Source organism: Colobus angolensis, unplaced genomic scaffold (assembly GCF_000951035.1).
Source record: "Colobus angolensis palliatus isolate OR3802 unplaced genomic scaffold, Cang.pa_1.0 Scaffold445, whole genome shotgun sequence".
NCBI lineage: Eukaryota > Metazoa > Chordata > Mammalia > Primates > Cercopithecidae > Colobus > Colobus angolensis.
The window spans coordinates 1,022,888-1,038,871 of record NW_012117877.1 but is presented as its reverse complement, the minus strand read 5'-3'; the positions used below and the strand labels follow the sequence as shown (position 1 = coordinate 1,038,871).

The window sequence follows — 15,984 nt, the reverse complement described above, 5'->3', positions numbered from 1 at the left end:
GTAGCTGGGACTACAGGCGCCCGCCACCACGCCCGGCTAATTTTTTTGTATTTTTAGTAGAGACGGGGTTTCACCATGTTAGCCAGGATGGTCTCAATACCCTGACCTCATGATCCACTTGCCTCGGCCTCCCAAAATGCTGGGATTACAGGTGTGAGTGACCGCACCTGGCCTCCTTTGACTTCTAAAAGGTGACCAATCCCTCGGAGCTCTTGTGGAGGAGTAAGTATCATGTGCCTCCAAAAGCCCCTTCTCTCCCTGATGAAGTCTGAGGAGATGAGCTCTTTTCTACTTTTTTGCTTGAGACTTATTGATATCGTATGGCAGCCTGCACCTTCCTCCCCATTCACTGCTTCATCTCCTTTAGAGCAATAAGGAAGACAGGCTTCCATATCTGAAGAGAGGGTCAAGGACAGATAAATTTTTCAGAAATAGTGGTTTAATCACGATTTTTAAAAAGTTGTCATACAAGTTGGTGGGAGTGTTTGGGGTATTGCTGGTTGGGGTAGGGTATCAGGAACACTGTGAATGCTGCTTAAGAATTTAACAAGCAAGGCATCCTCATGATTTGGGGAAGCATATTTTGACCTCGATATTGAGATCTTTTTACTAAAAAGTCACTTTTGGGAAGTAGTTCCCCTCTCTGTGTATATCCCCAGGCTGCCTGGATTGATGACATTTTTAATGGGCAAAAAGATCACCTAGCTGTCTGTGGCAGGAATGTTGACCGGGCAACCACCTAGGTAAAATATAGCTGAGAGTAAGGAAAAGATGCTTTAGAATGAATGAGAAAGTAAGAAAAAAGTGAAACTAGGAAACGATGAGGCTGCTGGTGGAAAAAAGTTTATGCCCTTCATGCCCATATCACGACCCTTTCTCAGTCTGGACCTAGGCACCGCCCCCTTGAGGATTACCATGGTGTTGCAGAGCTCACAGATGCCATTTTGGCAGAAGTGTACACGGGGCTGTTCATTATAGACTAAAACATAATCTTTTTTTCTTTTTTTCTTTTTTTTGAGATGGAGTCTCACTCTGTTGCCCAGGCTGGAGTGCAGTGGTGCAATATCAGCTCACTGCAAGCTCTGCCTCCAGGTTCATGCCATTCTCCTGCCTCAGCCTCCCGAGTAGCTGGAACTACAGGCGCCTGCCACCACACCTGGCTAATTTTTTTGTATCTTTAGTAGAGACGGGGTTTCACTGTGTTAGCCAGGGTGGTCTGGATCTCCTGACCTCATGATCCGCCTGCCTCGACCTCCCAAAGTCCTGGGGTACAGGCGTGAGCCACCATGCCTGGCCAAAAATGAGATTTGTTTTCTAGAGGGCACTTGAGTAGGTTTTCCAGAAAAATTTATGAATGCTTAGTGTCAAAACATAAGCAAAACAAAACAAATCAAAACAGATGTCCACTACAGTTCCCTCACTCAACCATCCTTCTCTGTACCTTCCATGCTTATGCCGCTGACCCTGAAGTGTCTCAAGCTTGGGATTGCAGCAATAATTCAGATTTCGTGAAGACTTTAAGAAGGACAAAATTGGGATGAAACCAAGGGCAAAGAACTTGTGGAGGTGGAGAATCAGTCACTCGTGGATGCTGGGGGATTCTCCATGTTCTTCTCTGTAAGCCTATCCCCTAAGTCTTGTAAGGCTGGAAGCTATGCTAATTGTTTTAAAATGGCTGAAGGGGGCCTAGTATTTGGTTTGATTTGGTTCTAAAATGAAGGCCGAGAGCCTTGAAATGAAAGGACAGATTTGGAGTCTGCTCCTCTACTCACCATGTCGATGAAGGTTGTACCTTGGTATCAGACATGAGCCCCCAGTTTGAAGGGGCTACATTATCTGGGGTATATGCCCTGGCATTCATCATCCTGTGCCAGGAAAATTTAGAACACAGACACACATGGGGAGTTTAGGAGCAGAGGTTTAATAGGCAGAAGATAAGAGAAAGAGAAACAGTTGGTCTAAAGAGAAACTCTATAGACCAAGAAGAGTCTCCAAGTGGAAAAGACTGGCTGGCAGCGAATGCACCAAATTTTATAGTCAGGTTTGAGGAGGCAGTGGTCTGACTTCCATAGGGCTCACAGATTGGTTCAATCAGGTATGATGTTTACATAGTGTACGAGCAAGGCTGGTTGCCCCAACCTAATCTTATTACACAAATGGGCTTTCCAGTTGATCGGTGCCATCTTGTCTGCTCCTTACTGTACATGTGGCTGACAGAGAAAAGAAGATAGAGCCACTATCTTGAACATGTCTAGTCCCCTAGTTCCTGCCAGCATTCATCTGTGCAGCTTGCTTGTCTATGTCTGCAGCTTGAATTTACAGGCTGCTCTTTGTTAGAAAATGATTTGGGGTTGCTTCTCTTTAAAAAGAAAAGATTTACTGAGAACTCCCATACCCTTATTATCTGCCTAGGTAATTTCTTCTTAACTCCTGTATCAGCAGCATTATAGCTCCAAAGTGAAAACAATTAAAACGTTCACCAACTAAATCAATGGATAAACAAAATGTGACATATCCATACAATGGGGTGTCATTTGTCCACAAAAAGAAATGAAGTATTGATACATGCTACAACATGAATGGACTTTGAAAACATCACAGTAAGAAGCCAGACACAAAAATCCACATATTGTATGATTCCATTTAGATGAAATATCTAGAAATGAAAAATAGATAGAGACAGAAAGTAGATTACTGGTAACATAGGGAGGAATGCAAATACTGAAGGGTGAAGGCTAAGTGAAGCAGAGTTTCTTTCTGGGGTGATGAAAATGTTCTAAAATTGATTGTGGTGATGCATACACAACACTGTGAATATGCTCAAAGCTGTTGAGTGGTATACTTTCGGTGAGTGAATTGTATAGTAAATAAATTATGTTTCAATAAAAACTTTTTTAAAAAGAAAGTTTGTATAGCAGCTTTATTCATAATTGTCCAAATCAGAAGCAACAGAAATGTCTTTCAGTAGGTAAGTAAACTTTTTTTGTATATCCAAAAATGGAACATCATATGCCATTGAAAAGAAATAAACTGGCAAAACACAAAAAAGGAGGAAACCTAAATGTGTATTATTAAGTGAAAGAATACAATCTGAAAAGGCTACATGATTCTAACTGTATGACATTCGAAAATGGGCAAAACTATGAAGGCAGTAAAAAGGGCAATGGTTGTCAGGGGCTAGTGGGGAGGGAGGGATGAAGAAACAGAGCACAGAGGATTTTTAGGGCAGTGAACTATTCTATATGATATTACAATAGTGGACACGTGTCATTATACATTTGTCAAAACCCACAGAATGTGCAACATCAAGAGTGACCGTTAATGTAAACTATGGACTTTGGGTAATAGTGATGTGTAATTGTGCGTTCGTGAATTGTAACAAATGTACCACTCTAGTATGGGATGTTGACAGTTGGGGAGGCTGTGCCTGTGTGGGGATAGACGGTATGTGGGAAGTTTCCCACTTATTTTTCCTGTTGACATAAAACCTCTGTAAAAAATAAGTCAATTAAAAAGAAGAAAAGAAGGAGGAGGAGGAGGAGGAGGTGGTTGTTACTATCTCACAAGGCCCAACATCAGAGAGTTGGCATCAACTCTCTGAAGTATTCCCTGAACCCTGTTTTCCCTTCCTCCTGGCAGAAGAATTTTACTTCTTTATCTGTCTTCCCATTGTGTATTATTTTTGCTTGTTTTACAGCTTTTTGTAGCATATTTTATTATACTTGTTTGCAGGTCTCACTTCCTGGACTATGACCTGTTCAAGGGCAGAGGCAATGTCTTATTTCACTGATATTTTTACAGTAGTAGGAATACTACATAGTAAAGTTCAATAAATATTTGTTGTGTGAATGTATGAAGAACATTTTATAACTACTGTTCTATTATTTTTATTTTTTTTTAGACAGAGTCTCACTCTGTTGTCCAGGCTGGAGTATAGTTGTGTAATCTCATCTCACTGTAACCTCCCCTTCTGGGTTCCATCTATTCTCCTGCCTCAGCCTCCCAAGTAACTGGGATTACAGGTGCCTGCCACCATGCCCGGTTAAGTTTTTGTATCTTTAGTAGAGACTGGGTTTCACCATGTTGGCCAAGCTGATCTTGAACTCCTGACCTCAGGTGACTCACCTGCCTTGGTCTCCCTCGGAGCCAGGCTAGACCTACTGTTTTAAAATATAATTATAGATGATTTTGCCTCAGAACCTGTTCTGCTTCAGGCTTTTGGGGATCCTGAAAACAGCTGCCTCCAAGTGACTTATCCCAGGGACAGTGGTCAGGATGTGAGGGTGTGAGCATTAAGGAAACTTCCTAGGAAATTGGGAACATATGAAAGTCCTAAACGAATAGTTTATCTATACTGAGCATCCTCAAGTGGTAGCATATTACTCTAAGAGCTTCTGGAAAAGACTCCTCCTTGGAGATAATAAAACCAAGCGCAGTGTGAAATCCAAGAACAGCCTTCAGGGCAGCAATGTAGGTAAATTGGAAGGATGTCATGGGGCCAATGGTGAGACAGTCTCATCCTACCAGAAGCCACCTCTGCCACCTCTCAAAAGCTGCCTAAAATGCTTTGGTAGGAGCTTATTAGAAGGCTTGGAGGTAGATGTATGTACAATATGTGAAATGTTTTCCTGGGAGAGATGGCATTTTAAACTTTTATTTTATACATTACTGGAAGTCATATGTAATATAATTCTTGAAAACAGATTTTAAGAGGGGGCTAGGGAAAAAAACTATGAAGACATTGATGCTAAGAGTGAAAAGGAAAAGTTATCTAATGGGTGATAGAGTACCAAAAATAGCTTTTCCCTTACTTTCCAATTTTGTCAGCATTTAACGGACAAAGTGAGTATTCTTAACCATACAACTACTTTAATATTAGGGCATACTTTTTACTTTAAGAAATTACATATTAATATGTGTAAAATAAAAGCATTATGAATGTGGACAATTTATTCATCAGGGCTCTGATATTTACTACTGTCTGATCTCGAGAAGTCACTTACCCTCTCTGGGCTTCGGTTTCATCCACTGATAAAATAGGCACAAGAGGTCAAGGGCAGAGCCCGTGGCTTACAGGTGCTTGTGTCTCCTAGTTTCCAGCAGTAAATATTTATTAGATGAAAACTTGGCTGAGGCTGCATATCAAAGAGAAGAGGAAGGGGCATCTCTTGGCAGATTTTATCCTCAAAGCAGGTTACCTGCTCCTGCATAAATGAAAGGAGACCTGGCCTGAGTTGAAAGCTATTAACCTTTCCAAAGACATCAGTAACACTGGTGGCCCATGGGTGTCTAATAAGGAGCTTTATAGTATTAAAAGAAACTTTTAATTAAGAGTAATTATATTTAAAGGAGTTTAACTGAGCATGAAAGATTTGTGAATTGGTTAGCCCCCAGAATCACAGCAGATTCACAGAGATTCCAGGGGTGCCTCGTGGTTAGAACCAATTTATGGACAAAAAAGGTAAAATGACGTACATGAATCGGAAGTGAGGTACAGAAAGAGTGAGATTGGTTAAAGCTTGGCATTTGCTTTATTTGAACACAGTTTGAACATTCAGCAGTCTGTGAGTGGTTGAATTATGGCCGCTGGGATTGGCCAACACTCAGCTATTGTTACAGGTCCATACTATTGAGTTAGGTTTTCAATTTGTCTAACTATTAGGCTAGGTTACAGTTCATCTGCAAGGACTCAAATATAGAACTATAGAGTCCTTTTCATGCCACATTTGTTTGCTTTCACAATAGTTTAAGAAAGACGTGAGAAGTTAAGAGCCAGTTCAGAGGACAGCTGTCATGATAAAGAGTTTAGAAAAGAATGTGTAGGAAGATGGGTCAGGGGTGGGTGATATTGGGATCATTTAAACCTGACAAGAGTCACCTGAATAAAGTATGACAGGTAGTTGGTATTTGGATATTTGCTGGGGTGATTATGTAGAATACAGAACAGACGTTCTCAAGTATTTTTGGATGCCAAGGCACTCAGGAAACGATCACATTTACAAGGCCTACAGTGTAATCAGGTGAGGTTGCCTAAGACTCCATTCTGCTCTAAGGCTTTGACACGCCCGGGTCCCACTCTGCTACCAAAGACTGATGGGATCAGTAGTATCATCCAAAAGACCACCAAGATGGCTAAATAGTAGAAAGGAGAGCCTAACTGCTCTCATCAGTTTGCAAGCCAGGTAGGGAAAGCATCCAGTATGGACTGAAGGTGCTCTCTGTTGGAATAGGGGAAGGACAGGTTGGGTTTTATATTCATATTCACACATATTCAACAAGTTTGGGGGAAAAGCTATACATATTTATGCGGGTGCCGAGCACACCATAATGAGTAAACATATGTAATGTACAACCCATGTTCACTTTGGAATGGGGTTTAGCACTAAAATGAGGTAGAATTTGGCCCTTTAAATCATAAGATGATCTACAGGACACAGGCGGTTTGTGTGCCGCCTCTATAAGCTGGTAGCAACTGGAAATCTGTAATATTAGTAACTTATCAAAAAAGAACGTTTGTAAGGGCAGTCCTCTGTCCAATCAGAGCTGATAACTGGTTTGGTTAGAGGGAGTTTAGTTATAGAAAGTTAGGAAATTTGCCATGCCATCCAGGCCCTGAACCCTCCACCACAGGTAACTTTGTTTCCTTAACCTTAGGGTCTGTCTTAGTTGATAAAGGGGCATCTATTTTGGTCTCTTAGATCACAATAGCTTAGGGCACTGTAACCTATCCCTGCTTTAAGGCAGTTGCATACTTGTTACCAAATTGATGTAGAGGGTTGCGTCTGGTTGTGTTTGAGGTAGAGTTAGAAAATATGGTGTCAAAATGACAAGTAAGAGATTGAAATAAAATGAGGAACTCATTGATTCTGGATTTGAAGATATTGATTGATTTGTCACAGGATTGGTGTGTGGGTGTGTTTGTTAAGAAAATAACTTTTATCTGAGGACTGTGAGTCCTCTTAAATTATCAGGCCTAGAGGGACATTAAAATGAGACAGAAATCACAGCCGTATCTCCTCCTTGAGCTATGTCTTCATCTCTTGAAATTGCTTGCTATTGCCACATGGAGCTATATAGTAACCCAGTAATGCCACACCTGACACTACAAACCACCCCCTATAGCTTAACATTATATAGGCAATCACTAATCAATGTTGCTTCTGTAAACCAATGAGAATTCCTGATTACAACTTTGTGTCAATCCACTACTTGTTCCCTTTTTCAACTTTAAAAACCCACTTGTATTTACTGCTAATTGGAGTGTATATTTAGGCTGACTTGCATCTGTGTTCCCAGGTCGCAATCCTCAAGCTTGACCCAAATGAACTCCCTACTTATAATAATTTTCCATTAACTTCTTCCTTTTAGGTCGATGTGTATGTGTGTTTGTGTACAGAATATGTTCCAAAAGTGCTTGAACAGTTTAAACTTCACTAACTTCAGAAAAATAAGTTCTATAAATTTACCCCTAAGTTCCCTCGAAGTTTCAATGATATACATTTATTGTACACTTATTTTCATTTTGTAGATGTTAAATAATGCATTATTAGTGAAACCATGCCCCAGAGAGTTGAAGAAACCAATGACTAATGAAATCAATCAGTTTACAGGATAGCAGATCAAACAACAACAACAACAGTAACTTGCTAAAGTGCAAAAACTCTCCCTGCTTCTGAGATTTAAAATCTGGCTAAAATGGATTAAAACTATTAAGGCCAACTGGAGTTTACACAGAACAAGCTGGCCAACGTCACAGCCCAAATTTCTGCCACGTTTCAACCAACTCCCCACGAATGTGCACACGTGATACATTAGGCAGTGTTAAACAAAACTGTGCATGCCGAGGACATTCAGACCTCCCCTTTCCTTCCACCAACCAACTATTAAGTCCAGAGGCCATTCTCTAAACCTTTTCTAATAAAATGACTGCATGAAAGCCAGCACACGGGACAGGTCTGAACTGGACTCCTGTCTCCTTGTTGGTTTATTTACAATAAAAATCTTCTTTTCTGAAAAACCCAAATTGGGCAGTGAGATTCTTTCCCTTGAGAACATTAGTTTTAATCATTTGAGTCAGTCTCTCTGATTGGAAATAGTAAAGGTTGACTTCAAAACAAAGAATGTAATGTTCGACATTCACAAAACAAAGTAAGTAGAAAGGAAATTTAAGTTTTATATATGTGTCTATGTAAGGCAAAACATTCTGCAGGTAAGACGGATTTGAGGACATATGTGATCCTGAGAGTGGCAATGCCTGGGTACAACAAATATTCCAGGCAGTATTTCAGGCTTTCAAGGGAGTGTACTTGGTGGGGTCCAAGTTAAGGGCTCCAAACAGCAAAGCGGGACTTGGGTAATGCCTAGTTTACTGTTGGAACAAACTGAAAATTCCACTAAGATAAATATATGACATGAAAAAGGATGGACTTGGGAAATGGAGTGGCAGGGTAGGGCAAAGGGACCCAGAGAGCCTAGGAGAGTCGGCTGGGCTGGTGGGGTTGGGGCTGTGGACACACCCTCCTTTAGTTGCTCCCTCCACCCTCAGAAACGCTTTGTGACTCTTCCATGCTCTGTGATGCAGGCCTGGGTTTATAGTTAAGCCTGGGCACCCCCAGTGCTCAGTTGCTTCAGGCAGCCGAGCTATTCAGAGCATGGAGAATATCCGCTGTTTTCTGAACAGCTATACTGAGACAGGGCTGAGCCCGGACTCACACTGCTTGGATATTGACCCCAACTTCATCTGCTTGAGTGGGTTGGGGTTGTTTATACTGTACTTGTTCTACGTGGTATTGACCCTGTATTCATCACCCAGTGAAAAAAATAATGACATCCAAAAGGTAAGGAACTGTGGGTGAACATCCAAGAGAGATGCCCTGTTGTTGTTTCCCAATCCTATTCCCGCATTTCTAAGTAAGTTTGGTTGGTTCAGAGACAGGTCTTACATGGGAAGTCTGAAGACAGGATAGAACTTCACTCTTCTGTGGCAGAGGTTGGGCAGACGTAGGGGTTCAGGAGGACTAAGGTTTCCGTCTGTAGCTCATAGACTACCTGTCTGGCTGTGGTGGAGAGTTCCAGGATAAAATCCCAAACACAGTAATTCTGTGGTCCCAGATAGGTTTATTTAGAGAGTGTGGGCTCTCTGAAGGAGAACAGTCTCTGCTGAAATTTGATCATGAGTCACATTCTCATGTCACCTGTCATTCAGCAAAGCCTTCCTTCATGTTGGGCTGACCAGGGGAGTAATGCTGAGAGTCTCTGAGCAGAGGCTGGAGCCAGAGCTCTGTCTCTGGGACACTTGTCCTGTGAGGCAGCATAGATGTGACTGTTGGACTCTGAGCCCTGGATGAGGACTTCTAACTCAGCACATCAAGTGTGGCTCTCACAGAAGAAATCATCTTTCAGTTTTCAGAGAAGGGAAAATGGGAAATATTTTATCACCTTTAAAAATTGATAAAAAGAACATATTTCTATTAATTAGGGAGTCATATCATTCTTTTATAATGAATGAATGAATGAATGAGTTTCATAGAGTGTGAGAGAAGTGAGTCCCAGTCTGTCATTATCTTTCTTTTGTTCTCAGCATCAGGGCAGAGTCAGGAGGAGAAGGAAAAGTGTGACATTTAAAGGTAATGCCAGCCTCCTCTATCTGAGCTTCAGGGTGACCCTTCCTGTCTCTTTCATGAGGAACTCAGTCCCATGATTTCTTAGAATGTCAGTTACTAGACAGTCTCAGAAAACAGAGCCCTCAGAAGACAGGCTCATGGGAAAGCAATCAGACACGAGACACTACTCATGGGCCCCGCTCTGCCCATTCATGGGTATGACAAGTGATGGACCTGCCCAATGGGTGTTGCCCAACTGGTGGCCAAGTGAGATATCAAGGAAGGACTGCTGGTTGACTTGGAGTCAGAGATTCTGCCTCAGAACTTTGCATAAGTACTTTGACTTCCTCGATGCTCGGATTCCTCCTGGAGGTAACCACTGATGTGTTTCACGTGGTGCTTTTGAGCATCACATAGGGTAATGTATGTGAAAGTTTACTAATGATTCCACATACACATGTGAACTTGTGAAAATTATCAATGACTATTTGCCCTTTTCTACTGATTCTTGGGGCTATCAGAGTTTAATATCCCAAGGGTCTTCCACAGAGTGACTTCTGTATGAGCCCTGTGCCTCTACGTTCATTGCATGTAACATACTCTTCTGGTTTCCCAGACCGGAAAAGTTTCCAGAGGGAAGCAGAAGAGGAAAAGAAACTACTTTCTATTCTGAAAAGGTAATTAATCGTTCCCCTTGTGTCCTGTTCCCACACCCTCCTTTTTTTTTTCCCTAGCATGTTCTACTCATTTCAGGGATTCCTTGTAGCCTGCTGTAGTTTTGGGAGTGGGTAGCCATAGAAATGGGTATGTGAATGAATGCTTTGGGGAGAGGCTATAGTGAGGTCATATGACCTCATATATGGTGAGGTCATGGGTGGGGGGCCATGCGAAGCGGGTAGCAGGATTCAGGGGGCCCCACCCCTGCCAAGCTAACAGACCCTCCTTTCCTTGTTTTGGTCCTGGCTGCAGATTTGGACCTCCTGTTTCCTGCAGTCTCCTGGGCCAGCATCATGATACCACCCGCTTTCGTCGACTGTTATGCCCAGACCCTGTCTGTCAGGTGTGTAACAGAGCAACTGCTGATATCCAGCGACTGCTGTCTCGGGAGTCCCTGAAAGATGCTGCTCCTTCTGTGTCCCCTTTGACTTCTGGAGATTCTGTGACTGAGTCATCGTTCACTCTGTCTTCCACCCCCTCAGCAACCCCTACAGAAGACCCAATATTGTCCCCTCGGCCTAAGCTGTCCCCACCACCCCAGTTAATTCTCTCACCTGACTTGATCACCTCCTTAGCTGACTTGTTTTCACCCTTATCACTGAGGGACCCTCCGCCACCACAGCCTGTTTCTCCCCTGGATTCCAAGTTCCCCGTAGACCATTCCTCACCCCTATGGCTTCCCTTTCCTCTTCTCCCACCACCTCACATTCAGAGAGTGGAGCCCAGTCTCTAACCTGAGGCCAATTTCTGTCTGAACACCACCTTTTCACTTGACTCCACCCAATGCCAAGATATTTCCCAGGTCATGAATCCCACTGATTCATGTGCTCATCATCACAAACCACCAATCCCAGCTGCTTTACCACTGGAAGACTGCTCTGTGACTCAGTCAAAATCAAGACTCACCATTTTGAAGCCTTTTGCAGAGATGTTATCTCTAGGTGGCTCTGGTGGGACATCCACCTATGCCCCAACAATCAAAGGCATTGACCATTCATGCCCTGCATCTTCAGAATTCTCCTGGTGGCAGCCTCATGCCAAGGGCTCTTTTTCCTCCAATTTTGTGCCATCTGATTTCATAGAGGAGCTTCTTACCCTTCATTCTTCTGAGGCCTCTTTAGGGAGGCACTCTGTGGCCAACCTCATACAGCCAGTTAACATCTCCTTTGTCAGTCATGACATTCTGGCACTCCTGGAAAGACAAGTCAAAAAAAGGTGTGATTTCCTGATGTGGAAAGAAAATGGAAAGAAACCAGGATCTTTCCCAATACAACTTAGACAAAACTACCAACTAAATTCTTCACGGAAAATGTTAGCCTCAATTGCTGATAAGCACGACATGGCAGAATCCTTTCCTTTTAGGGCCAGTAAAGGCAAACTAGAGGGGCAGCACATCCATCAGCAGCCCCCATACTCTAAGTGCTTTGAGGACCATTTAGAACAAAAATATGTGCAGCTCTTCTGGGGTCTCCCATCTCTGCACAGCGAGTCTCTGCATCCTAATGTTCTTGTCCAACGTGGCCATTCCTCCATGTTTGTATTCTTCAATGGCATTACAAATACATCTATATTCCAAAAATCCCCAGTACTTCCCCCTCCCCAACCTCTGTCCTTGCCCAATACCCAAGCTCTACCCTTGCCTCAAACCCTGACCCAAGGTCAGTCCCCACATCTCACTGAGGTCCAGTCCCAGGCTCAACATCAATCTCCACTCCCAGCCCTACTCCCTAGTCCTCCATTCCTGATTAAGATCTGTGGAGTGTGTTTTCATAGACCCCAAAATGAGGCACAGTCTCTTACGCCATCTGAAATTAATCATCTGGAGTGTAACGTGTTGCAGAAAGTGCAGGAAAGTGTGTGGGGTTTACCCTCTGTGGTTCAAAAATCCCAGGAAGACTTTTGTCCTCCAGCTCCCAATCTTACATTGGTCAGAAAGTCCTTCAAGGTTCATGTTCCCATCTCCATCATTCCTGGAGATTTTCCACTGAGCTCTGAGGTAAGGAAGAAACTAGAGCAACACATTCGAAAGAGGCTCATCCAGCGCAGATGGGGCCTGCCCCGTAGAATCCATGAGTCTCTGTCATTGCTACGTCCTCAGAGCAAAATTTCGGAGCTGTCTGTGTCAGAGAGCATTCAAGGACCCTTACATAGCTCTTCGGTTGAGGGTCAGAGCCTCAATGTTCCAAAGAAATTCGGATCAAGCACCCCTAGAACCTTCCATGAGAGGAGCTCAAATATGCTTTCCCTGGAGAATGTGGGGAATTTTCAGGGATACAGACAGGAGACTGGTCCAAAAAATTATCTGTTGCATGATCCAGAGACATCTTCAGATGAGAATCCGAGGTCTAACTCTGAGAGAGACCTGAACACTCATATGATGCATCTGTCAGGGAATCATTCAGGGGAGAGCCTAGGTCAGAAACAACTTGAAAATGCCCTGACAGTACATTTGAGCAAGAAATTTGAGGAAATCAATGAGGGTCGAATGCCTGGGACCGTGCATAGTTCATGGCATTCAGTCAAGCAGACAATGTCTCTTGCTGAGGAATCCCACAGCCAAATAAAACATCAAAATACAGCAGCATTGGTGAGTGACGACCACTGCGTTGAAACTTCCCAGGAGATTTCTTTCCTTAGTTCCAACAAACAAAAGATGTTGGAAGCCCATATTAAATCTTTCCGCATGAGGATGCTGTGGGGCCTTCCCCTCAAGGTCCTTGAATCCATAGAAATCTTCAAATCGAAAGAGGACCTTTCCGATTCCTTTTCCCATTTTGACATTCCATCCTCAGCCAGCTTTATTTCTCGAGGAGATTCCAAAGATGGGGTCTCTAAGTCTAATAGACAAAGCACTTGTCAAGCAGGAAAACTGGGAACAACAAGCTCAGTCCCTGTCCTCGATCGTCCTCATCCTGTCACCTCACCTGTTAGCAAAGAAAAACCGGAGACTCTGGGAAGGCAATTTTCTGATACTGATCATGACCTTATAGAGACAGATTCCAAAGATGGGGCCTCCTCAGCCCTTAGAAGAGGCACTACAGATTATCAAGGAGAAAAGTTAGAAACCACAACCTCATTTTCCATCCTGGGTCATTCTCAACTGGTCACCTCACCTGTTGATCAAAAAAAGCAGGAGACCCTGAAAAGAGAATTCGCTGATACTGACAATGATCTTACAGAAAGTGTCCTGACAACTGAGGATGGCAGACAGACTTTTCTGCCTCCCACACACAGCATCATAGACGAAGCCAGTCAGAGACAGACTATACCGGCCAGTAGATGCAGCTCAGAGCTGCCCATAATGCAAGCTGGAGTTGGCCGTGAGTCAAGGGATAAGAAAGAGAGTGCCAGTAATAATGTTAACAGGCTTCAGGGCAGTAGAGTGACCTTTACTGTCACCAATGGGTCGAAGGAGATTTTCAAGGAAGAGGAGATCTGTGCTCTTCAATCACAAACTAGGAACAACTTGACATCCAGCAAGTCAGGAAGCTGCTCAGTGACAAATGTGAAAACAAGCACATCTCATGAAACTGAAATTTTCCTACCAAGGGTATCAGTTCCCCAAGATCCTAAATCATCATATCTTAAAAATCAGATGCTGAGCCAGTTAAAGTTGGTCCAGAGGAAGGATAGCCAACCTCAGAGCCATTTCACTGACACATCTCTTGCCTTAGATAACTTGAGTTCCAAGGACTTACTGACTCATCCCCAGGGCATCTCAAGTCGGGACATGGAAACTTCCCAGGTGCTGCATGTCCACTTGGAGGACAGAGGGATCCGTGTGGCACAGCAGCAGGAGCCCAGGGTCCCTATGCATGTCTTACAGAAATGCCAAGTTAAGAATTTTTCACCAGCTACAAAGAGAGTAAGTCCTCTAAGACCCAAGGGAGGAGCGGTTGGTGGAGGGGATGCAGGGTTGGGGACATCCCAACTCAGGAGAAAGAGCCATGCTATTCATAACAAGACTTCAAAGGAGTTGCTTGGGAGCAAGTCTTCCCCAACCTTGAAAACACAGCCTCCTCCTGAAAACCTTTTCAGAAAATGGATGAAGACCTTTTTGCAGCGGTTTAATAAACCCAGCATAGCATATGAAGAACAAGAAAGTTCCCAGGCAAAGGATAGCTCCCTGTCATCATCTGTGCAGAATAGAGGTCAAGTTACAAGTAGAGTTGCTTTTACTAGGACTTCTGAAGCTCAGAAAATTAGGAAAGACACTGGGGAGTTCCTAGAAGAGAAGCTGGGGCATAGGCATGGGAGCGATATCACTTGTCTCCAGGAGCCCCTTGCCTCCCTAGTGGAGCTTGGGAAAGCTCAGCACAACCCAGAAGTGCAGTTCACAGCAGAGCTTGTCCAGGGCTATCCCCACAACTACATGGCTCCCTCCTGCAGATTGACATGTACCAAGTCTTACAGCCAACAAGCTATCTTTGTTGGCCAGAATTATCCTACAAGGATTAGACAGATCACAGACAAGGACAGACAGCCCGAGAAAGTTGAGGCATTTAAGGGGAAGATATTGTGTCAAAGGCATCCCCAGTTCATGCCCCACAGGAAGCCTATGCCACATTCAAACCCCATTTGTCGGCGTCAGGTCAACTTGGTGTGTCCAGCCCTCCCTACTAGTGCTAAAAGCACTGTGTTCAGTGATGTGCCTTTACTAACTGGACAGAAAATGCTTCCAAAACATTTCCAGGGAGTAAAATTTCCCCCTACAAAATAATTCACTCCTTGTTGAGAATCTTGATTCTCCCCAATAAATGTACTAATAGGAAGGATGTCTTTTATGTGTATTGTGTTGGGGGGAATAAGTTTTGGGTAACCGAAGCTTGTGGTTAGGGAAAGGTAAGAGTTAGCTCAGCTCTTACTGAGTCCCTCAGCTGACTTTTAAAAGGTGACTAATCCCCTGGCGCTCTTGTGGAGGAAAGAGTATCATGTGCCTCCAAAAGCCCCTTCTCTCCCTGATGAAGTCTGAGGAGATGAGCTCTTTTCTATCTCTTTGCTTGAGACTTACTGATACCTATGGCAGCCTGCACCTTCCTCTCCACTCACTGCTTCATGTCCTTTAGCACCATAAGGAAGTCAGGCCTTCCATATCTGAAGAGAGGGTCAAGGACAGGCACATTTTTCAGAAATAGTGGTTTAATCACTATTTAAAAAAAGTTGTCACTGATCACAGGATCATATAAATTGGTGGTAGTGTTTGGGGTATTGCTGGTTGGGGTAGGGTGTCAGGAACACTGTGGATGCTGCTTAAGAATTAGAAAAGCAGGGCATCCTCATGATTTAGGGAAGCACATTTTGACCCTAATGTTGAGGTCTTTCTACTAATAAGTCACTTGGGGAAGTAGTTCCCTTCCTTGTGTATTTCTCCATGCTGCCTGGATTGATGACTTTTTTACAGAGCAAAAAATCACCTAGCCGTCTGTGACAGGAATGTTGACCAGGCAACCACCTACCTCCTAGGGTAAAATATAGCTGAGAGTAAGGAAAAGATGCCTTATAATGAATGAGAAAGTAAGAAAAAAGTGAAGCTAGGAAAGGATGACCATGGTAGTGGAAAAAGGTTTATGTCCCATCATGCCCATATGACAACCCTTTGTCAATCTGGATCTAGGCACTACCCCCTTGAGGTTTACCAGGGTGCTGTTGACAGATGCCATTTTGG

At 43.4% G+C, this 15,984-nt stretch overlaps 1 protein-coding gene across 1 annotated transcript; it reads left to right on the top strand.

Annotated features, from left to right (window-relative positions):
• Positions 1-8,651: 8,651 nt before the first annotated feature.
• LOC105522902 (spermatogenesis-associated protein 31D1-like) lies at positions 8,652-15,085 on the top strand. Its single transcript, XM_011957515.1, is given in 4 exon segments — positions 8,652-8,837; positions 9,581-9,625; positions 10,209-10,279; positions 10,572-15,085. Coding segments are annotated over 4 exon segments (4,770 nt in total). The 3' UTR covers positions 15,040-15,085.
• Positions 15,086-15,984: the final 899 nt, after the last annotated feature.